The sequence below is a fragment of the Glycine max genome, chromosome 3, assembly GCF_000004515.6.
Source record: "Glycine max cultivar Williams 82 chromosome 3, Glycine_max_v4.0, whole genome shotgun sequence".
Taxonomy (NCBI): Eukaryota; Viridiplantae; Streptophyta; class Magnoliopsida; order Fabales; family Fabaceae; genus Glycine; species Glycine max.
The window spans coordinates 262894-288361 of record NC_016090.4 but is presented as its reverse complement, the minus strand read 5'-3'; the positions used below and the strand labels follow the sequence as shown (position 1 = coordinate 288361).

General features: G+C 33.1%; 3 protein-coding genes across 3 annotated transcripts; 1 reads left to right on the top strand and 2 right to left on the bottom strand.

The window, feature by feature from the left end:
* Window positions 1-3534: 3534 nt before the first annotated feature.
* Window positions 3535-6809, bottom strand: LOC100808940 (putative receptor protein kinase ZmPK1). The gene is made up of 2 exons (XM_006576224.4): window positions 5778-6809; window positions 3535-5372 (listed from the first exon to the last, which is right to left on the bottom strand). Exons 1-2 carry the CDS (start codon window positions 6727-6729, stop codon window positions 3844-3846), a joined length of 2481 nt encoding a protein of 826 aa, XP_006576287.1. The 5' UTR covers window positions 6730-6809; the 3' UTR covers window positions 3535-3843.
* Window positions 6810-14801: 7992 nt separating this feature from the next.
* LOC100808408 (putative receptor protein kinase ZmPK1) lies at window positions 14802-18239 on the top strand. The gene is made up of 2 exons (XM_003521805.5): window positions 14802-15790; window positions 16287-18239. Exons 1-2 carry the CDS (start codon window positions 14830-14832, stop codon window positions 17768-17770), a joined length of 2445 nt encoding a protein of 814 aa, XP_003521853.2. The 5' UTR covers window positions 14802-14829; the 3' UTR covers window positions 17771-18239.
* LOC100807869 (vacuolar-sorting receptor 1) lies at window positions 17808-24596 on the bottom strand. Its single transcript, XM_003521804.4, has 12 exons — window positions 23994-24596; window positions 22663-23361; window positions 22121-22209; window positions 21946-22015; window positions 21777-21860; window positions 21379-21455; window positions 21196-21277; window positions 21007-21089; window positions 20834-20900; window positions 20205-20333; window positions 19668-19774; window positions 17808-18934 (listed from the first exon to the last, which is right to left on the bottom strand). Exons 1-12 carry the CDS (start codon window positions 24283-24285, stop codon window positions 18839-18841), a joined length of 1875 nt encoding a protein of 624 aa, XP_003521852.1. The 5' UTR covers window positions 24286-24596; the 3' UTR covers window positions 17808-18838.
* Between the last annotated feature and the right edge of the window lie 872 nt (window positions 24597-25468).

Sequence of the window (25468 nt, the reverse complement as noted above, 5' to 3'; positions counted from 1 at the left end):
CGCCACTGGAGATATTTTGCTGTACAATATTGATTTGTTGCTATTATGGTCATCCTTCTCAGCACCTAATAAGTCATTCTTCCCATTAAGAGGTTCAAATGTTGGTTAGCCTAGCCAGTAGATTCATAAGGCGTAGTATATTTTTGGGCATGTATAACATATCATGCATGCATGTGTATACAGGACCACCTTTTCACTCAATGAGATGATGTATAGATTATGAGAGGGTTTTTAACAACCAGCTTATATGAGTGTTGGTTGGGAGATAAATTAATTAGCAGTGGCTGGGAAAATTGGGCATTTCAAAGTCAACTATTTGATTAAAGAAAAGAGATATGATCGTCAATTTTGATGGCAATAAAGAATGGGCTCGATTAATTATTATATTGACTTATCTGGTGGACATTTTGGACTTTTGGTTTGGTTGACAGAGTATATATATGGAGAGGAACATGTCGAGTTTTCGAACAACAATAATTGTTGCTGATTTGGTATCGTATTTTAACACGTATGTATATTATTTATTTTTTTTACATTGGTTATATATATAATCCTTATAAAAAATGTTACATAACCAAGGTAAAAAATCATTATTATGGGTTTAGGGTTTAGTGATTTTTCCAACCTATATATTCGGAAAAAAAAATAACACATTTTAATTTTTTGCAAACTAAAAATAAACTAAAATTTTTATAAAAACTAATTTTAAACATTTGCATATTTTTATAAAAACTAATTTTATAAGAATCTCCTTCCTCATCACAAACAAATTGGACTTTACTTTAAAATTCCACATAGATTCTGAAATTACAATAAACACGAGCTTTTGGGGGCAGTAACCAATGATTGAGGAAAAGAAAAAGAAATGATGTTATTGTAGTCCTTTGAATTTGATAGCAACTGGAAGTGACAAATCAACCCAAAGAAATGCTAATATTACACCTGAAAAATAGGTACATAGAATAGTCACGGAGTAGAATTTGCAAACAATCCATTCCATGGTCACAGGTAAAATTAAGAACACACATCTTGAAGTGTGCAATCTGAAAACACAGCCAACAGTCAATCACTGAAGTTAGGAATAATTAGCAAAAATCACTTTCACTGCATATTATGAATCTGAGATAAAAATAACCACTTTATGCTAGTGGAAAATAATTGCATGCTCTTGTGTCGGTTGCATATTCAATCTCTTCAGTTTTCTCCAGCAGAATGCTCAATAGCACTGCACCGTATCAGCTTTTTACTTTAACCCAATGGGGCTTCAGTTATTTTACGAAAAGAAAAATAAAAGGACGGAGCATAATTAACAAAAGAGAAGGAAATTGAAGAGCATGAGTCAAGAAAAAAATAATGTGTACTCCAAAAAATGAGAGAGTAAAAACTTGCCTAAACCTCCTCATATGTAAAATGTATTTTAAGATTATAAGATTGATTTAATGGTCAAACAAAAAAAAATTCATGACTTTGAATTCTCTCATTAACAAAAATTATCAAAATAATAAGCAGTCTAATTTTTTAATATGCAACAATTATAGTTGTTCGAAAACTCAACATTTCGTTGCTATCTACCCTCTGTCGCTATAAAACTAACTTTTAAGGACGTTGCTAATTCTATCTTTTAAGGGAAGAAACACTGAATCTTCTTTTGCAAAGGTAATTTAGACCATAAGGACACAAGTACGTACTTTTAACTCAAACTAAACGACTACTCCTTCTAGACTCGATGCAGTAAACGTCTCAGTGCTGTGCTAATTGCTAAATTATATATTACAAAATTTGCTAAGCTGTAAAGTGTTTGGTCATGGCCATACTCACATTTATTTCAATAAAAATTGATGTTTCATATATACAATGTAACCACAAATCATGATTTAATGAAAAAAAAAGTGTGGGAAATTTAATGAGCTCTTCCATACGACTAAGTGTCAACTCCTTTGTATCTTGTATAAAATAATCAATCCCATGAAAACGAAACATCCACTGCAAAAAAAAAAAAAGAATGTGTTTTTAGTGGGTCTAATGTGTGGCTGTCATCGTAAACTGCCAGAAAATGTTGTTTTAGGGCTCATTCTTTATTTTTGTTTTTGCCAGACAAGTTCTGCAATTATGCTTCAAGGCACAATAAATAAGATCCACTTGGTGTTCTTCAGATGTAATATGACTTTGTTGGTACATTAGTAATTTTTATTTTGTATTTTTTGTTTATATGTGAGTATATTTGTAATTTTTGGATATATATTTGATTTCTATGACTAAATGACCTTTTACTCCATACCACATTAAATATATGAGGCAATGACGTTTGGTTTATATATACGTTATATGATACAATATTTGATTTTATATGAATAGGATAACATTTGTCATTTGCTTCAATTTTATAAATTTTTTCAATTTTTATATAATATTAATTGGATTAAAACTAAACTATTATCCAAAATTTAGGTATAGGTTAGTGATACATAACTCACTCATATTGTCATATGTTAGAAAATTTATTCCCACACTTGCTAAATAGGAATGAGAATAATTATAGACCTAATAGGAATAATTAAAACTGAAAAAATTTAATATGATTTTTTTTATTAAAAAATACCATTTTTGGTGAAAATAAAAATGCAATATTCTCTTTGTAGCGGTTCTAAAACCGCCAAAAAATGTTAAAATTCAAAATATAAATGCAAAAATGAACTTTGAGATTGTTTTTAACTGTTAGCCACATTATAAACTGAGCAAGATTGGAACTAAAAATGTAACAAAAGACCTTAGAAAGACCCACCTTGGAAATTCATTGGGTGAGTTTAGGGCTGGAAATTCACCACTTCGTTCGATCTGTTAGATCAATCTAATGTCTCATATTTGGATTTGTGGCAGTTCTTTTTACTTTTGTGTTGCTCATGTTGCTGCAAATCGTTCGGGTAGAGAAAAAAGAAGAGTTTCATGGTACAATGGTGATGACAATGGGATTCAAGGTAGTGCGATGGTTGCAGACGTGGAGGTTGTTGGAGATGACAGCGGAGGACGCGATTGCGACTTCTAGTCTTTTTGTTTTTCAATATATATCTGGGCACTTTTCCTCACAACTATACCACTGAGCAGAAGGACAATGAGCTATATTTGAATGATATTTGATTCACAAGCATACCACCGTGAGTATGGAGGTGTCAAGTTCCATGATGCCTCCGTTTGAGGTTACTACCTTAACCATCTTACCATCCAAAACACCAAACTTGGGGTGATTTGAGCACATAGTTTCCTATTTCGCTCCCCCAATATATGTGAAAACTTACATATGTGACCCACTTTACTCCAACATGCATATAAATAAAAAATAAATTCATAAAATACAGAATCAAATTAAATCAATTCTATTCAATAAAATCGAAAGTAAATACATGTGAAAAGGTTCACATTCACACTAATCACCAAATTAAAAACTTATTAATTAAGGGTATGAAAACATCTCCAGCTGAAAATAAGGCCGTCCAAAACCCCAAAAAATGAACTAACAAAAATGATAAAAACTTTATGTCCAAAACTTCATGCAATTAATACATAAACTCATGTCTCAATGTCATATTCTATTAGAGCATTGTATTTCAACGTCATCTAGTATGAGGATTTCCATAGTCATCCATCTAATCATCTGCTCCCACTTTAAAATTATAACAGAATCCAAACACAAACAATACATAAGAAGTGAGTGATCCAGACTTACAAATAAATGTTCATATGAAAAAAATCACCCTACCTAATCCAACAAGAAAGGGGGTCACATAAGGCTTTGCAAGTTCCGAAATAACTCAATGAATATAGGTTTGTAAGTTTCATAAAACCTTGCTATTCTTTGTTCAAACCATCAACAATTGTGTGCATACTATGATTTTGCAGCTTCTCGACAACTTGACTCATGTTGGGTCTGACGTTTTTCTCTTCCTCTACACATTCCAAAGCCACCCTTGCCAATATTTCCATTTCATTCTTGGCATAGTTGGATCCCAAAGCAGGGTCAATGATTTGATCCACCCAAGAAGATCCCGCTTCTGATCCTTTCATCTTTTTCTCCCTCACCCATGTCACTAACCTCTCGCGATGATCTGACTCTGCTTCTAATTCGGTGATTCGAACACCTGTTGTTGGGCTCCTTCCAGTTATCATCTCCAAGACAACAATTCCATAGCTATAAACATCCACCTTGGAAGTGATTGACAAGTTGTAAACCCATTCCGGTGCCATGTAGCCTCTTGTTCCTCTTATCCTTGAGAAGCTTGAATTGTTGACGTTGTTCCGGTTAAGAAGCTTAGACAAGCCAAAATCTGCTACCTTGGGTTGGTATTCAGAGTCAAGAAGTATATTTTGTGGCTTAATATCACAATGCAAAATCCACTCCAAGCATTCTTCATGTAAGTAGGCCAGACCCCTTGCTGTTCCCAGAGCAATGTTATACCTTTTACTCCATTCAAGTACATTTGAATTTGATGAAAGGTTCTGAGCTAAAGAACCATTCTCCATGTACTCATAAACCAACAATCTATGCTTTCCCTCTGCACAATACCCCAACATGCCAATTAAGTTCATGTGGTTAAGCCTTCCAATGATGCTTACTTCAGCCAAGAACTCACTCTCTCCTTGGTTTGCTACTTCATGCAATCGCTTTATGGCCACAACTTGATCATCAGATAACACACCCTTGTACACAATACCTCCAGCACCCCTTCCAATCTCTTCACTGAAGCCTTTGGTGGCTTGTTTCAGTTCAGAGTAACTGAATTTCTGAAACCCTGCTGCTGCTGCAAGAACATACCCTTGTCTGTCAGCACTTGAGGGTAAAGTCCTATTATTCCTAAACAGTAAACACCACACCAGAAAGATGCACATAACCTCAATTCCTCCCAAGGCACCTGCAAACCATAACATGAACTTCAAGGATCCATTTTCTTCCCCTTGAACGTACGATCTCTCCAGCATCTTTACGTTTCCAACATCTCCCCCACAAACCAAGCCACTTCTATTATTTTGGACGGGGTTCTCATACTCATCATGGGACGACAAAGGCAGTCGCAGGAAGAATGATCCCATGAAACCTGGTTGACTATTCCCATTTAGCAAATGTGTCTTTGGGTAGCATTGAAAGAAAGCATTTGCCTCCGAAAAGCTGTGCTGAAACCCCTTGCATTCGCACAATTGCGAACACAGATTCTCACATTGCTGATAAGTGTAATTTCCAAAGTAGCCATAGTCGTATCCATAGAAATCAATGTCAGGTATTCGCAGGAAGCGAGATTCGTACTTGGTGTTGCTGTTGCATAAATGTTGGAAATTTGGTGTGCAACCTTGAGACCAATCTTGACTATCAACCCAAGTATGACCTGGTTAGATAAATTTCTTAATAACACTCTCAAGAGAAAAAATAATGTTTATAGGAAAAGAAATCAAGAAAGTAAAAGCCATCAATTTGTTTCCAAATAAGTTAAAATTGAATTAGGCTATCTTTAGATTTCTGTTTTAGGTGTTCCAAATTCAGTTTAGAAACTAAACTTGTGACATATTTGGTTATCAAAAAATAAACATTAGTAGTACACTTATATTTTGCCTGAAACAAGACTCTATACAATATAAGACTAAAGTTTCTTATGCAAAATGAAAACCACAAAAAATATAGGGACTAATATATAGAGACAAAAAAGTAATTAAATCAAGAAACTTGTATAAAAAAATAAAATGTTTAACTTTGAGAAAGCTTTTATTGAACCTATTTTGTTTAATATATATACCTGGAAGACACGAACACTTTCTACCACTTGATGGCTCGTAACTGCAATAACTATTAGGTCCACAAATCCCATGAACGTAACAGGGATGTAAGTGAAATTCCCCTGACATTGTCCACTTGTCGTGTCCATCGTTGAAGCTAAACACCCTCACACTACCGTCGTGATCGAGGGTCAATCTCCGTTGGAGCAGCGTCCCGTAATCACTTGTTCTGAAAGTGAAGTTATCGGAAGAAACAAAGTAGCCGAAATCATCAAGTACAGCAACCCTGCTATCGTTGTAAGTGGATCGACCATTACCCGTGCCACCATTACCGAAATTATTGTTCTGAAGCCAAGGATCTGGCCAGTAAACGCTTGAAACTCGAGGACCTTGGTACATGAGACGAAGAACGTTCTCGAAGTCAAAGAAGAGCTTGTAGAAACCGGAGGAATAGTTGGTCTCGCTTCTCGAGGAAACAAGGTTGGTGTTCTTGGTGAGAATTTGACCAGGAAGAAGCGTGTTCGTTGGGAAATCGAAGCTTTGCCACAGAACAACAATGTTGGAGGAACGGTTTTGTTGGTTGTCGAGGAGGACGAGGTTGCCGGTGTCGTACAAATGTAACTGGACTTGTTTCGATGAGGTGATGGTGTTGGTGGACCACACTATTGACTGGCCAGCGTCGGTTAATGCAAGGTTGCCGGTTTTGAGAAGGGAAAGGGTGGAGAGCTTTCCGTTTACCGGTTGGTCCCGGTTGGCCATCCAAACAAGGGTGTGAGGTTGTTGGGTGTACCATATTGCGAAGCAGTATGCGTTTTCTCCAACAGGGTAAAACCCTGCGGTGAATGTAGCTTTTGGAGATGATACTATAACGTCTTCTTTGAGGTTCTCCACGGAGAGGGAGAACGAATATTGTGTTGAGTGCTGAAAATTGTGGAGAATTACAAGAGCCAGAAGGAGTGTTGACGAGGCCATTTTGGCATGCCACTATGCTATGCTAAGCATGAATAATAATTAACAAATTGGTGTGGATCAATATAACTCTAAGAGCACTTGTCTTTCTTTTATAGAACAAGAAAATTCAAAGGAATTAATATATGATTCACAATACAAATATAACAATTAAAAACTATACTTTTCGTTGGAATATATATAATTATTTTTATTTTTGAGTCTTTGACAAGTTCAATCTTTGTCATCTTAAAATATCACATTTTCTCATAATGTTAAAAACAGGAAAGTATAGGGAAAATGCAAACAAGACCAAAAAGGTTGACATTGAGCATCAACGTAGACATGTGTACCACCGCATTAATTTACTCACCTATTTGGTCTTGTTTGCACTTTCCATATGCTTTCCTATTTCCAATATTCTGAAAGTGTTATATATTAAGAGCTCCAAGATTAAAATTTTCAAAAAAACTCAAAAATAAAAAATAAAAACCATTGAATGAAAAATAAAGTTATTAAACTTTCTATTCTACGTCATATATACTTTTTTAATTTTATTCTCCTTAAAAAGAAATAAAATGTCTCTTTTAGTTATGTATACCAATGCTTTAAAAAATTAATATTCAAATTAGATATTTTGACCCCGAGTGCAAGGAGGAAACTGATTTTGGAAAGGGTGCTGGAGATATTGTGTATAAGGGTGTGTTGTCTGATAATCGAGTAGCGACTTTCTGGCTGAAGTAAGCATAATTGGAAGGCTTAACCTCATGAACTTAATTGGCATGTTGGGGTATTGTGCAGACGGAAAGCATAGGTTGTTGATGCTTTGAACTTTGAACAAAGAATAGCTGTCACTTCCCTTGTGGTTCTGGTATTTTTTTACCCAATTATTCCTTTTAATTTTTTTTATTCACCCCACTATTCCTCTTTATTAACATAAGTATATTGGGTGTTGCTAGGTGCACCCATTATTATTGTTGATGTACCCAGCACTTAACGTGAAAAGACAAAAATATCCATGTATATTTTTTAAAATATTTTTGTGCACCCAACTCATTCAGGTTGATCCACATATGCAATGAGTTAATCTACATAGGTTTTAATTGATCCGCAGTTGATATAGATGATCCACAAGCTTCTTATGGATCAAGTTGATCTGCAAGTGACTTATGGATCAACTTGATCCATAAGAAGCTTGCGGATCAACTTGATCCGTAAAGGGAGAAAGAAGACAACATTAATTTGACCATTTTTAAAGAATACTGGATGCACCAGCAATAATGCTGGGTGCACCTAGCAACACACAAGTGTATTCCACTTCTATTCTCAATGTGAATTTGGACCTCCCAATCTCGAATTTACATCTTTTTTTTTTTTACTTTTTGTGGATCCTATTTATAATATGGACTAAACGGGTTTTTTTTGTAAATTTTTTAATTAATTAGTAATACATTTAATTATTAAATTTCAATAATATAATTTTAATATATAATGTAACTAATTAATTAATTGTAAGAATAATTATTTATGGGTGACTTTTGCATTTTTTTAATATTCATGATGTTTTATGGTTCAAAAAATAGTTGAGTTTGATGGTTTTTATGTAAATAAATCTAATAGTATAAATTTCACATCTTGACTTAGTTTCAAAAGGTTTCAAAAAGGTGTTTGAAAATGTAAAAAAAAATATTTGTTTGCACTTAGATTATCTTTTTTAAAAATATTTTTCAATATGAATATGGGACTATTTCATATGAACAATGCATCATGCGCATTGTTTTGCTTATGAAAATGAGGTTATTTGATACAAACAATTTTTTACTCCCATTATTTTAATGTTGATAAATTCAACATTATCAATTTTATTATTCTACAATAAAAAGAAGATTACACACTAAAATGCAAAAACATTACCTTGACAACATTGTGCAATGTAATATTCAAATAACAATTGAAGTGAGGAGGAAATGACAAAACACAACTGCCTATAGAATATACAATTCAATTCGATAAAAAAAATTTATAAGTCAAAGAAAATAAGAAATTAACATCAAGAGTGAGAAACTTACCTCTCACAGAACTAGGACAGACCCAACAATTATATATTAGCCAAAATTTTTATCTTGAATAATTGTCCGCCGCAAATTGGTATCAATAGTTCTCTTAGGGTCCTGAAATTAAAACTTTCATGAATGAGTATCCCAAAATAGCAATGTAATCGTTAGAAACCGAATTAAACTTGATTACCTTGAGTGTAACTCTCATGTCGTCAAAATCAGTGAGGTACAAGTTTTGGCAATGACGATTGTTAAAGGCACATGATCAAAAGTATTACTTCCACAAGCATAATGAAAGAAAATGAGCAAGTGACTGAATGACTAGAGAAGATCCCAAAAGAAAGGGACTACTGTTTGGAACAACGAGTATCCATGGGGTCACATGACAATAAATAATGATGAGGCCTCAGTGCTAAAAAAAAACAAGGAGTCTCTCAATCTTTGCGTTGGTCAATAGGACTTATGTAAGATGCAATGAATACTTTGTTAAAAGAGGCAGGAAAGTCATAGCAATGATGACATCAAGTAAAGAATTGACAAACAATGTTGATAACATCATTGAGGTCAAAGAAAAAAAGGTTAAATTCATGTGTGTAATTGAGTTTGATAAACAAAGTATTATTTTCTTAGTAGAAGAATCGATAAATCCAAGACAACGATGTCTCCCAGAAAAATTAATTTTAAACATTTCTAAATGGTAATATGATTATGATAAATTACAAAAACTACACATTTCATGTTCACATGCAATTATAACATGTAAGTATGTTCAGGTTGATTACAAATAGTTAATCAATGAGAATACTTATGTTAAGAATCTAAAAAAATAAAAAATGATAATTGGGTAAAAAAAATCGTTTCTGTTCCTTTTATACGAAACATTTTTGTGTGACAGACTTGGCTTCTTTGTCAGCGGGTTTACATAAGAAGGAATGTTTTGATTCTTTTCCTTTTCCCGCTCAATAGTTTAGAAGCTTCTTCTTTATTTTCTTATTCTTCTTCACACTACAATCTTCCTCCTGAATCTTGGTCTTTCATCAAAAATGACGAACAAAGTGAGGGAAAGGGAAAAGAGCTTGCCGGAAAAGGTTTTGTATTCATGCCTCTCTGCCGTTTTTTTCATTTCCTATTTGTACTATAGAGTTTGCTGTAACAAGTGTGCACTGCCGAAGGTTTCATCCTTTTGCTTATGACTTTGGCTTTTTTTTTAGCCAAAAGGGATATTTTTTTCAAATGGGGTTTATTTTTTAATTATTTATCTAAATGGTGTACGACTTCTAAGTTCGAAGTTGTAATATCTGTTACGACTTTAATTTTTTTTAACTAAAGTCGTAAAATTATTTACGACTTCAACGTAATCTTTTTTATTTTTGAAAAGTTTTTTTTTAGAATTATGACTTCAAAATCATAATATTTTTTAATTTGAAAGTGCATGAAGGTGAAGTCGTGAGCTTGATTACGACTTCATATTGTACCTTTTTTAAATTTTATGATATTATATATTTTTATAATATTAAGAATTTTTTAGACATATTTTTATTTTATTTTGTTTTGTTTTCAATTTTTTTAAAATATCTAAAAAAATTATTTATTTAATTATTAAATAAATAATTTTAATTTTACTTATTATTAATTTAATTTAATATGTTGTATATTTTTTATGTCTTTATTTAATATGTTATTTATTGTTGAAATTTTTAATTATTTAAAATATATTATATCTTTTTAATATTATTTTATTTAAATATTTTTGTCTTAACACTTGTTACAACTTATCTCTTTTAGATAAATAATTAAAAAATAATCCCATTTAGAAAAAAAAATACCCCTTTTATGTAAAATATTCCTTTTTTTCAAATTTTATAACATTACATATTATATATTAGAATATTGTAGCTCATATTATTATTTTAGGGTTTAATGTGTTAATAAGTTATAACATCTTAAATAAAAGATTATCTAAATTTTAAATAGACAAAATATATAAATAAAATAATATTAAAAATGTAGACGCAAAGCTTTCAAGCTTATTTTGATGATGTCAAAGACTCAAATCAAGAATCAAGATTCAAGTAAGTTTCAAGAATCAAAGAGTCGTTCAATCAAGAATCAAGATTCAAGTGAAGATTCAAGAAAAAACTCAAGATATGCAAGAACCTCAAGAAAAGTATCAGAGTAAGTTAAAAAGAGTTTTTCAAAGTGAAAAGAATGAATAACACAATTTGTCTAAAAGAATTTTTTCAAAGAAAAATCTTTTACCAGAGTTTTTAGTCTCTGGTAATCGATTACCAAAAGACAGTAATCGATTATCAGTAGTCAACATTCTTTTCAAACTAATTTTCAAAGAAGTAATCGATTACCATGAACCAGTAATCGATTACCATTGATTTGTAACGTTTAAAAACATTTTCAAACTTGTGTAATCAATTACACAACATTGTAATCGATTACCAGTACTTTTAAACATTGAGTTTCAAATTTCAAGAGTTACAACTTGTGATAAAATATTTTCAAACTTGTGTAATCGATTACACAACATTTGTAATCGATTATCAGTATTTCTAAACGTTAGTTTTTAAATCTAAACATGAAGAGTCACAACTATTGATGTGTAATCAATTACACCATAATGGTAATCGATTACTAGTGATTGATTTTGAAAAATATATTGTCAAGAGTCACAATTTTTAAAGTGACTAGTTTTGAAGAAGAGTCACATCTTTTAAAGTAACTAGTTTTAAAAGAAAGTCACAACTCTTAAAGTGACTAGTTTTGAAGAAATTGTCAAGAGTCACAACTTTTAAAATGATTTCTTCAAGAGCCATAAATGACTATAAATATGTGACCATGACGTGAATTTTAAAAAAAAAGAACTGATCAACACTAATTCATTCAATCATTTTCAACATCTTTCTCTAAGTTTTTGTTCAAACATTTTCTTTGTCAAGGAAAGTTCTAAGGACAAAAACTTGTGCTCTTCTATTCTATTTTCTTTCTCTCCTTCATTCTTACAAAAAGTTTTTCAAGAGACCAACTCTTGGTGACTGTTTTCAAGAGAAGGTCTTCTTGCAATCACTAGACTCAAAAGATTAACTGTTTTTGGGTTCATTGCAAGAAATAGGATGTGCTTCTTAAACACTGGACTCAAAGGACTAACCACTTTTTGGTTCATTGCAAGAAGTGGATTTGCTTCTTGGTTGATCAATAGACTCAAAAGACTAACCGCTTTTGGGTTCATTGTAAGAAGTGGGTATAACTTCTTGGTTATTATCATTGGACTCAAAAGACTAATCGATTTTGGGTTCATTGCAAGAAGTGAGAATAACTTCTTAGTTGTAATCACTGAACACAAAGGCAAAGGAGGAGATTCTTTTGTGGTTCATTGCTTGTAGAGGATTTTACAAGGTTAGTGGAAATCTCAAGCGGGTTGTTTAGAGACTAGACGTAGTCACGGGTTGTGACTGAACCAATATAAATCCGATTTTGCATTCTCTCTTCCCTTATCTCTTTTACTTTCTGTTGTCTTTACATTCCCTTAAGTTACTTTCCTTCATCTATTATTTCAGTAATTTGTTAATAAAAAAATAATTGAATCTAGGGAATAATTAAGAAAGGGAAATTTTCAATTAGGAATAATCAACGAAATCTTAATTCAGTCCCCCCCTTTCTTAATATTTTTGAGGCCACTTGTCCAACAAAAAATAAATAATATATTTTAAATAATAAAATATTACAAAAATATATAACATATTAAAAAAACTTAAAAATATACAACATATTAAATAAAATTAATAATAAGTAAAATTAAATTTATTTATTTAATTATTAAATAAATAAATTTTTTTAGCAATTAAAAAAATTGAAAACAAAACAAAATACAATAAAAAAATGTCTAATTTTTTTTAATATTATAAAATAATATATAATATCATAAAATTTGAAAAAGGGCACAATGAAGTCGTAGCCAAGCTCACGACTTCCAAATTAAAAAATAAGTATTACGACTTTGAAGTTGTAATACCAAAAAAAAACTTTTGTAAAAAAAATTACATTAAAATCGTAAACAATTTTACAACTTTAATTTTTTTTTTTAAAAAAAGTAACAACTTCAAAGTCGTAAAATAAAAAAAATTACATTGAAGTTATAAATAATTTTACAATTTTGGTTGAAAAAATAAAATAAAAAAATCAAAGTCGTAACAGATGTTACAACTTCTACCTGAGTTATAACATGACTTATTCCCTTTAGCTAAATAATTTAAAAATAATCCCATTTAAAAAAAAACTAAAAAAATACCCCTTTTGGTAAAAAAAAAGTCTATGACTTTTCAACTGATTTCCCCTATGTAACTCCCAATTTAATTGATATTTTGTGTGTTTTTTTTATCATTTTACTTTATTTGAAATTACTATTTTCTTTCCATTGATAATTTGTAAACATTATAAAACTTTCTAATGTTACTGCTCTACTCTTTTGATGACGAGGACCAATTATATCATATAAAGTACTACTCATAAAAAATTTTGACTATTTAATTCTTACATAAAAAATATCACCCCGACCAAATTTAGTGTAGTTATTTATTTATTTATTTATTTTTCAGCTGGGTTGTTACGGTTTGACGGTGATAACTGTTTTGTAGACAGTAGGATGAAATTTCTATATGGAAAAACATAGATACGTTATGGCTGACCTCTGAATAAGGTTATTCGATTTTCATGAGTAAATTACATGCTCATAATTGCTGGCCAGTTGCTATCTATCTATCACTATATATAAAAGAATAGGTTACTGAAAAGTCTAAAATGACCATCATATATCATTGACATGTTGTATAAATATAAATAAAATAAAAAAATTTGAAAAAATACAAAAGAATAGACTGGTAAAAAAATTCAAAATTAACATCTAATATTATTGACATGTCGCTTAAATAGGAATAAAATTGAGAATTTTAAAAAAATTATTATTGAATGTAAAAACTGAAAAAAAAAAGAATTGTATATACGCAGTCAATGTGTGAGGGAAGAATAATAGAAATGAAGATGTATTTTTTTTAATAATGGAGATGATACAACTTATTTTATTCAAAAAAAGTAGTTTGAAAAAAAAATAATACAATTTTTTTTATATTTTTAAGAATATTTTACTTTTTAATCGACTCATGCGCGGATAACTGTTAGTAAAAGAAATAAAATAGTGGGTTGTGACTTTTTAAAAAAAAAAATACTTTTCATCTCCGTTACTTATGAAGTTATGTTGACCTATTCAGACCCTTTGAAAAGAAGGGCCTATGGTTGCAAATGCAGAGTACTAAGTTAGGTGCATTTGAAAAGACATCTTAATAAATAATAACTAGTATGATTTGAGACAATTCATGATTGGAAACTTTCTACAACCATTGACGAGAATTATTGTCATTTCCCTTATATTTGAATTTAAATCGAAAAATATCACATGTATAATTTTATATAAATTCAATGAATAAAAAGTTAAAATAAAAGTGATGATACTTCTATAAATGTACATTTATCTTAAATTTATGTTTATAACTTTCTATCTAATAATGTAAAATACTTACTGTATGATAAATTTATTAATTTTTATAAATTTATCTTAAGAGACATTAAATAACAATATGAATTATTTTTTTTACTGTATTTTAGTATTAGTATATTACTCTTAAACTCATAATAAAATATATCAAAAATTACATTGTTAATATTTATCATCAGAATCTTTTCTCCCACACTTTCCTTTTGTTTCCACCATTTTCAATATTTTAAAAGGCATTTTTTTTATAGAATTATTAAGTTTCAAGGAAGAATGTTCCTTTTTCTCAAAAAGGAAGAAAATTCAATACAAAAAAATGAAGCTCTTTGAATCTTCTGCTTTTCAATAATTCAAAACTAAACTAGATTCACCGCAAAAATGGATGATCGAAGACACCAGTCACTCTCATGACATCATTACCAATTCAGCATTGACTGCTGAGGCCCATGCAAGAAAAAACTTTTATTTATTTATTTATTTATCGTTTTAAATACTTTTGAAGACAATGAAGAGATGCAGAAATTGCGAATGGCCACTTCACCATTATCACAACTACTACTATCTCTGATTCTCCTCCAGAATTTTCACCATTCACATTCCTTCTCCCTCTCCGTTGAGAACCACAATGAAGACGTCATAGTTTCATCACCCAATGCCACATTCACCGCAGGTTTTTACCCCGTCGGTGAAAACGCTTTCTGCTTCGCAATATGGTACACCCGGCCACCTCGTACCGTCGTTTGGATGGCCAACCGGGACCAGCCGGTAAACGGAAAACGCTCCACGCTCTCCCTTCTCGGAACCGGTAACCTCGAACTAACCGATGCCGGTCAGTTCATCGTGTGGTCCACAAACACCGCCACCCCATCGAAACAAAACCCCCGGTTACATTTGTACGACACCGGCAACCTCGTACTAATAGCAATCCTCGACAACTCCGAAGATCATGTTTTGTGGCAAAGCTTCGATTTTCCGACGGACACGCTTCTTCCTAACCAACCTCTGAGCAAGAGCACCAACCTCGTTTCATCGAGAAGTGGGACCAACTATTCCTCCGGTCACTACAAGCTCTTCTTCGACTTCGAGAATGTTCTGCGTCTCATGTACCAGGGTCCTCGAGTTTCGAGTGTTTACTGGCCTTACGCTTGGCTTCAGAGCAATAACTTCGGTAATGGGAATGGTAGATCCACTTTCAATGATAGCAGGGTTGTTGTGCTGGACGATTTCGGCAAACTGGTTTCTTCTGATAACTTCACTTTCACTACAATTGATAGCGGAACGGTGGTGCTTCGACGAAGATTGACCCTCGATCACGACGGAAATGCGAGGGTGTATAGCATCAGAGACGGAGAAGATAATTGGAAGGTGACGGGAATATTCCGGCCACAGCCTTGTTTTATTCACGGGATTTGTGGACCCAATAGTTATTGCAGTAATAAACCAACTACTGGAAGAACGTGTTCCTGCCTTCCAGGTATTAGAACAAAAATTACAAGATTAAATTAATTAAATTTTGCTTCTGAGAGTTAAAATTAACTTATGCTTTCTCAATTAGATTATCACTAAAACTGATTGTGGCTTGTGCGTAAGTTCGTTTTAACTTACATGGAAACCATCATAGTGTAGCATACTAGCATAGTTGATAGTCAGATAACTTTGCCTATTACATGGTTAGGAGATTCAATTGCCAGTGCCAGAGTTGTGTGTTGTGTATATGAAAAAGGAAAAGACACCCAAAAGCTATTTGACACCTAGAGAGAGAGAAAAATATAAGAGTTGTTGATGGGTGAAATATAAACTCTATGAAAAAACATAAATCGGGAGAGATCTAGTCAAAGATATCCTGAATTATAAAAAAAGAAACACACACGCACACATGAAAGAATCGTAATTTATTTTAGCTTCTTTTTTGTATAAATGCTTATTATTTCTTCTTCTACAAGTACATAACGAGAAAATTATGGAAACAGGATATAGATGGGTTGATAGTCAAGACTGGTCTCAAGGTTGTGAATCAAGTTTCCAGCTTTGGTGCAACAACACTGAGAAAGAGTCTCACTTCCTACGCTTACCTGAATTTGATTTTTACGGATACGACTATGGCTATTATCCAAACCACACGTACGAACAATGTGTGAATCTGTGCTTGGAGTTGTGCGAATGCAAAGGGTTTCAACACAGCTTCTCAGAGAAAAGTGACTCTACTAGTCAGTGCTACCTGAAGACACAGTTGCTAAATGGCCATCATTCACCTGGTTTTAAGGGATCATTCAGCCTGCGACTTCCTTTGTCTCATGACTATGATGAGAAGGCCATCCTAAATAATGACAATGGCTTGGTTTGTGAGGGAAATAGTGGAGGAGCGAAAGAACTAGAGAGACCGTATGTGGAAGAAAAAGAAAATGGATCGGTGAAGTTCATGCTGTGGTTTGCAACTGCCTTGGGAGGAATTGAGATCGTGTGCTTCTTTTTGGTGTGGTGTTTCTTGTTTAGGAATAATGCTGACAAACAAGCCTATGTTCTTGCAGCTGAAACAGGGTTTAGGAAATTCAGTTATTCTGAACTGAAACAAGCCACCAAAGGTTTCTCTCAAGAGATTGGAAGGGGTGCTGGAGGTATTGTGTATAAGGGTGTCTTGTCTGACGATCAAGTTGTGGCGATAAAGCGACTACATGAAGTTGTGAACCAAGGAGAAAGTGAGTTCCTGGCTGAAGTAAGCATAATTGGAAGGCTTAATCACATGAACTTAATTGGCATGTTGGGGTATTGTGCAGAGGGAAAGTATAGATTGTTGGTTTATGAGTACATGGAGAATGGTTCTTTAGCTCAGAACCTTTCATCGAGTTCAAATGTACTTGACTGGAATAAGAGGTATAACATTGCTCTGGGAACAGCAAGGGGTCTGGCTTACTTGCATGAAGAATGCTTGGAATGGGTTTTGCATTGTGATATTAAGCCACAAAATATACTTCTGGACTCTGATTACCAACCCAAGGTAGCAGATTTTGGCTTGTCTAAGCTACTTAACCGGAACAACCTCGACAATTCAACCTTCTCAAGGATAAGAGGAACAAGAGGTTACATGGCACCGGAATGGGTTTTCAACTTGCCAATCACTTCCAAGGTGGATGTTTACAGCTATGGAATTGTTGTGTTGGAGATGATAACAGGAAGGAGCCCAACAACAGGTGTCCAAATCACAGAATTAGAAGCAAAGTCGCCTCATCATGGGAGGTTGGTGACATGGGTGAGGGAGAAAAGGAAGAAAGGATCAGAAATGGGATCATCTTGGGTGGATCAAATCGTTGACCCTGCTTTGGGATCAGACTATGACATGAATAAGATGGAGATGTTGGCAACGATGGCTTTGGAATGTGTAGAGGAAGAGAAAGACGTGAGACCTAGCATGAGTCATGTTGCTGAGAGGCTCCAAAGTCATGAACATGATTCTTGATGGTTTGAACAAAGAGTAGTCATATGTCCCGTGTTTGTGACTTCCCTTGTTTATCATCAATGGTTCATGTTCCTCTTATTTTTTGGTTGGTTTGGTCTATGACATGAATAAAATGGAGATATTGGCAACCGTGGCTTTGGAATGTGTAGAGGAAAAGAAAGACATGAGACCCAGCATGAATCATGTTGTTGAGAGGCTCCAAAGTCATGAACACAATTCTTGATGGTTTGAACAAAAAATAGCCATCTCTCCCATGGCTGTAACTTCCCATGTTTATCATCCACGGTTCCAGCTCCTCTAATTTTTTGTTTGGTTTCGTCTATCACACATTATTTGTTTGTGCCTTGTGGAAAATTTTCAATTGGTGTGCAGTTTAATGCTGCTGTTGTATCAGATTCTTGTGTTTGGCAACCTATGTTTGTTACAGTTGCAGGAATTATTCACTACTAGTACACCCCTTGTTTTACAATATTTGCATCAATTGTAGCCTATTTATAACGATACTGATACAAAGCATTTATCTCTATCGGTAGTTAGATTTACCTATGCTCTTGAAACTAACCTGATAGATTACAATTTCCATTAACAGGCAAGAGCTTTGTTCAAAGTTTAAGTTTAATAGGTCCATCAGCATTGACAACCTAAAGATATTATTATTCATAACATTTACAAACTGGTATAAAAAATAAAAAATAAAAAGCATGCAAAATTGTTAGTCTCTACCAAAAAAAATGTCTCTTTCTATGCCATATCTAGCATCCCAGTTGAATAGAAATATGGTGCCAACTTCAAGTAGCCTAAATTAATAAGAGGACATGACTTCCACTCTGAGTGATACTTCCTCACAAAAAGAAAACCATCCACTTTGAGGGAAGAAAAGGAGAACAAAATAAGGAAAAGAAATGGAAAGAAAAAGACATGAGGGGTAAGGATGATACTAACTAAGCCTGATGCTAGGTGCCTCCTTTTAAACAGCTTGTCTCCATGTCAATAACTAAACAACTGTAGAGGATGTCCCATATGATATATCTAACTCATCATTGAATAGAAATGGCATTCCCAGAACTTCTAGACACCTTCATGAGCTTGACTAGAAATCTCTGGTTGATTATCCAATGGCATGTATTGGGCCATAATTGCCCTTATCTCAGAGTCCATATATCTCTGCAGAAAATATTCTCTTTTAATTAAACGAGTTTAGGATGTCAATGATCAAATTGTACCTTTGTATAATAACTATAATATCAGGGGGCAAAAAGACAAAAAAAACTGATTGTCATTTAACCAAATTGCAAATCAGGAGAACATAACACATGTACTTCATCTGTTCTAAAAATATATGTTACTTAGAAGTCTTAGTTTTAACCAAATTTAAGTAGGTTATTGCTTTTAAAATATTATTAATTGTTTTGTAAATTATATTATTATTCTTCAGTGTGCTCACTAAATGGTATGAGAAAGTATTAATGAAATGAAAAGATGATTTAATAAAATGTAATTACATTTCCTAGAGCTAAAGTTATTGTATGACTTCATTAATTCTTATATAAAGCTTCAGACAGTTATCTTGAGACACTATTTCGTATGTGCTTCACTTAAACTTCTTTGTAGTGCTTGTTCAGACACTTAAACTTGATGCCACCTGACCCTTGGTGGCCTGCATCTTGTTCATTCATTGTACACCCTTCTTGGAAAAAATCCTTATATACCACTTAGTGAGTGCTGCATCAGCTTGCTACTTCACTTCAACTTTGGGAAAAAGGGATTTTTATATTTTTGAAGACTATAAATATTGAAATTATTCAAATTAACATAATAGTTTTTAGCTATCTGCCTTAATGAATTTTTTTGTCAAAGCCACATTGTTGAAGGACAATCAAATCAGCAAGAATTATACCTGGATTCTGTACTTGTAAAATGCATATACCCCGGTACCAGCAATACCCAAAACCAGAATAACCAGCCAAACAATGCCCCCACCAGCCATCGAAGCAGCATATTTACCTGCATATTTGTAAGATGTAACGTGTGAAATTTGGATAAATTGTTTTTTTAATACACTCAACAGTTATGCAAAGAATATCAACATAGACAGTTAGAAAGGACAGAATGCGGAGATCTAAGGTTGGTTGAGTGGTTAAGAAGCAGGGAAAAAGAAGGGAAAGGTGGCGGGTTCAATCCCTCCTGCTAACAAAAAATCTAACAAAAAAAAGGACAACATAAAATTTAGAAATCTTAAGAGACTACATATAGGATAAATAGAGATGAAATGCCAAAGTGAGCACAATCGAGTGACAAGTGCAAAGTCATGTTTTCCATGAAGAATAATCTATCAAACTTTAATGAGTACACAAAATCTGCTAATGCAGTAAGGCAGTCTTAAAAAGTGGCATACAAAAAGAATTAGAAAACTTCAAAAAACAATAACCCTCACCAATACACATGTCATTTTCTCGTGCGTAGAACAAACCATCACTACATGAGCATTCATAACTTCCCCAGGTATTTTTGCATTGGCACTCTGGGCACTGGCACGCCAATTTCTCTTTGCACTCATCCACGTCTACAACATAATCAAAATGAGAAATATTAAGCGAAAAAATCTTGTCAGATTTGCAGAATAGCTAACTGTAGGATCACATTCAAGCATTCTGAAAAAGTTCATCAAGATAAGTAAATTTCTCTGATGTATTTGTCTTTCAAAGGGTAGGTACTAGAAGTGTAATGCTATACTTATATCCTTTTACACTAACCTATTGATTCTCCTAATACCAAATAAAATATTAAGTGAAAAGAAAGAAACAACATTCAACTATTCAATACCTTCTTTATCTAATAAAATTGGAAGTTTTATAGGAAGATTTAGAATTAGTATAATGTCTATGCACTGACAATGTAAAACAGTCTTACACCGTCATCTAATCACAAATTATCGTTTGAATTACTTTAAGATAATTATTTTAAAAGTCAACAAACTTATCATACATGATAAAGTTTAACCTTTTTTCTCTTTAGAATTATTTATATTAGAACAGTTCAAACAAATTTTGGATGTCAAAGTACCTTCACAGGAGTTGGCACCATCACCCCTAAATCCAGGTGGACACTTGCAACCTTTCGTGTGGCCATCCTGCATAATCATGTAAGAAATAAGAAAATATATATCAGCATTAAAATAAAAAGAAAAAGAGCATACAAGAAAGATCATGTAAAAGAGGATGCAAAGGATTACTTACAATACAAGCAGAGTAGGACCTGCTACCTCGAGTTTCCTTCCAACAACCTCCATTGTTGATTGCACACCTCAAAGTGCCCGTAGCTGCTTAGAAATTCAAAATACGTAAAGTTGAATTTATATTTTGATATTTTATAGCATGAAGATTATTAGATGAAGCAGATTATCTAATTTATAGAAAGTAATTTACCTTCACAGTGGGTGTATCCATCACCAACAAACTGCACATTTTGTATAATAGGGCATTCACATACTCTTCCTCTGAAAGTGTCCTATGATTAGGAAAACAATTGAAACCATAAGAGCCTGACCCCACATGTATTATAGTAATGTAAACATTTCACAAAAATATGGCTGACAATTAACCAAATACCCTGCATGCAGTAATGTTAGAAGCTTTGTCCTGCCAACAACCACCATTGTTTTGCAAACACTCATTTGTTTCCATGTCTGCAAAGAATATAATCAATGGTACCTGATATCAATTCTTTTATCCAAAATAGCAAATGACAACACACATTACACATTGCCAAGTGGAGATATAAGATTGGTTGAGTAGTAAAGAAGGAGAGGAAGGTCGTGGGTTCGATCCCTCCTGGTGACAAAAACTAACAAACTGACAATTAAAATTTGCCGATCATAAAAAAATTACACATTTCCAGGTGAAAGATGAGTTGCTTGTAAAAGGCACATAAGTAACTAAGGAGGTAGACAAGATTTTCCTAGGATGTTTGAGAGGTAGGGAGAGAAAACAAGAAATGAAAAAAGAACCTGGAGTTAAACAAATTGATGGCTCAGTGGTCTCTTGGAAACCTGAACAGATTGCCTTGAGTACTGCTGCTCTTGACAGCTTACCTAAAAGCGGTTAAAAATAAAATAAAATTATACAGCAGAACAAAGTTTAAAAACCAACAAGATGTCCAGAAACTTTGTCTCAGACCTCTATATTGTCTGTTGTTTATAATAAGAGTAGGTAGTATAGTAACATCCCCACGATCGTCGTTGCCAATCTGAAACCAAAGTCAGAAACCAACAGAATGGCCTAATTAGAGAACAAGGATAATCCTAGAAGAATGCCATCAGATTTCAGAAGTTCTCCTCCTCTAAAGACCAACCTGTGCATCCTGTTCAGCATTAAGAACAGCGTTTCCGGCATTTGCACTAGGATCTCCAACACAGTCTTTAACTTTCTTCAAATCAACACCTGCAAAGTATGCGAGGAAAGAGTGAACAAGCAAGCAGCATAGACCAACTTAGAATAATGTAACAACACTTCCTCCAGCAAATTTGAGATAACAAATGAGCTTACTTAAATTTATGCCACAAGATAAAGAACATTATAACTATGACTTGATTTTTATGTTGATGTTGAGGATAATGGCAGTTATATTTGTATAATGAAGATACAAATTTGGTTTTGTTACACATATACACAAAAGCTCCAGCTTTTGAAAAAACCATGAAACTTCTTAAAGCAATGACAAGAGAACTAAAATCAATAGTTACATTATTATATTGTGCCAAAGAAAAAGCATTTTATGATTTTTCTTATTAGATAGATTGGTACAGTTTTGCCATACACTGAAGATCAAACAGAAAAGAGAAACACAAGCCCACTGCAATGTATGTTCAGAGAAACATGCAGTATCCAACATACCAAGAGATTTAATAACTTGATCTGAGCATTCTTCAGTGTACTTATTCTCTCTCATTGGGCAGCGGATGGAAAAGTCGGTCACGTAGTCCCACCATTGCCAAGGCTTTCTACTTTCATTTGCCACTTTAAAGAAGCATGCTTGACGTAAGTTTTGGATAACAACATCTCTACCATTGTACCCTCTTTTGAAATCTAGCTCGGGATCTGGTGCACAGTACCTCCCATTATTTATGCACTGGGATTTGCACTGTTGGCTTAATAAGAATGCTTCTGGGCAATACCAAGTTATATAGTGAGGGGTGAACTTTGCAAACCCTTTCTGCTCAAGTAATTGAGCTGCACCTTTAAAACTCTTGACAAAGTTAATTTCACTTTCACACTTTGGTCCACACTCATCATTGCTGCTTGTCCAAAACTCATACTCAACTCTCTCATCTGGGTGTGGAAGAGCCTCTCTCCAATCAAGATTTACATTAACCATAGCCCCACTAGAGAGAGCCTGCTTGATGTTATCCCCCAGTGATTTGCTGATAAGAGCAGAAGGAATGTTGATCTTCTCAATATAATCATCATCTTTGGCACCATTCCCTTCTTCAGGAGTGTCCATTGTGATCAATGGTTCTATCCTGTTATCTGCAACAAGAATAGCTGCTGCTCCACCTTTCTGTGCATTCCACGCCTTTAGAGTGAAGTAGCAATCTACCAAAATGGCAAAAAGAAATTTTACATACTTGAGCCATATTATTGGAATGCTTCTAGCAACCAATGATATAAAAAAAATTGGCACCAATCACCACATGATAATATGATGAATAAAAGGTATCAAAATTTTCCAATCACCACATGATAATATGATGAATAAAAGGCACCAATCACCACATGAATAAAAGGTACCTCTGAACAAAACTTAGATCTAGTTCCTTATATTCTTTTAGTGCAATTATCTAATTACAATTGGAATTTCTCATGGTTAAATTAGGTAATAAAGGTTTACCTTACATATCAATATAAGTTATTGATGTTAAACTCTAATTCTGATAAGAGAACATTATTAAAAATACTTTAAAACTACATCTAGGTTTTATCATGTACTTCTTTTTTCCTTTGTTGGCATCATGGTTTTAAATTACAGCCGCAACATCAAGGTATTTTGACACTCCACAATCACATTACTATCACAATTGTGACTGCATCAGCCGTATTTTTCTGCACTGTAAAGGTTTTCTGGCTCACCACAATGTGACTGGAACTGCGACCTCAACCGCAATTTAAAACCATGATTAGCATATTTGAAAACTGAAGAGTATTGAAATGATGAAATGGTAGCTAACCTCCCCGATCAACAAGAACAAAGGTGGGGAAGGTTCCAGGCTTGGAACTCAACGAGGCATCAAAGTTTCTACATCCATTCTGATTGGACTTGGGGTACACCACAGAGCCAATCATGGTTCCACCATACTTGGGGACCCCAAAATTTCCAATGGCACATTCATATATACCTCTCAATGATTTTGGAGAAGTGATTTTCAAATTGTTCTTCTCCACCACAAACCTCCCCACACAAGACCCACAAAGCAAAATCCACAAACACCAAAAACAACTTTGCTTTGTCCTCATAGTCATGTGCTGAACTCTTTCACTTCAATAGAGAAAGATCTCAATCAACAAAAAAAGAAAAAAAAAAAAGGAAATCCTGTTTTATTGATCCAGTTAACAACAACACTGATATTCAAATATATAGAATATTTGAGGCACTATGTGGATCAAATGAAAAGTTTAGCTAAGTGTAATATGCATGCATGCTATGCTGAAGAACGAAAACTCAGATTAGGAAAATGAAAATGGAGGCCAAAAACAATGGCTTTAGTGGTTGATACGTGGGAGAAGAGAAAATCAACCAAATCCAAAACCAAAAGCGAAAGAAATGGACAATGGGGTGGATGGGTTAGTTACGTTCAACGATAATTGCACTCATCCCAATATAATATATGATACACGTAACTTCAGAGGATTACAAATGGATTAATAATTTTTAATTGAATAACTTTTTATTAAAATTCAACGTTTGGATTAGAGGTTACGTTCACTTAAATCATATATTTATATTAGTTGAAAATTATTTAGTACCTCTTTCATCAAATTTGGAAGTAATTTAAATTTTTTAAAATATATTAAAATATGAATAATTTGATTACTTTTTTATTATTGATAAATTTTGATAAAATTTGTAATAGACAAAGTTTGCACTAGTATATATATAATATTTCTTATTAATTATACTTTTTAAGAATAGTTTATATCTCCTTTACGAAAATAGTTTATATTAAAGGAAGGAATAGCATCAAAAACTTCCAAACGTCTGTCTAAAGATAAACCAAAATTAGTTAGCAAGAGTATCTATCATTTGATTCCTCTCACGCAATGTATGAGACCACTGCAGCTCAACATGGTAACTAATATAGTATGTTTAGATTTATGTCACTAAATAATGACAGAACCGTTTTAAAAAATTTAAATTTTACAAGTAAAATTAACAAAAAAAATGGAATAACAAAAATCAAATTTAATCATATTTAGATGTATTTAAAAATATGCTTAAGCGTTATTATTCATATAGATTAATTTACTAACTTCAAGAGATTTAGAAATGTATTTTTTACCAAGAATCAAGAATTCTTATGCAATTTTACCATTGTAGCAATTCATTTGACTAATTTTATATAACAACAGTTGTTTATATATATATATATATATATATAAACTTCTTAAACTGTTCTTACGAATTGTGAGAAAATTATAGGACCCA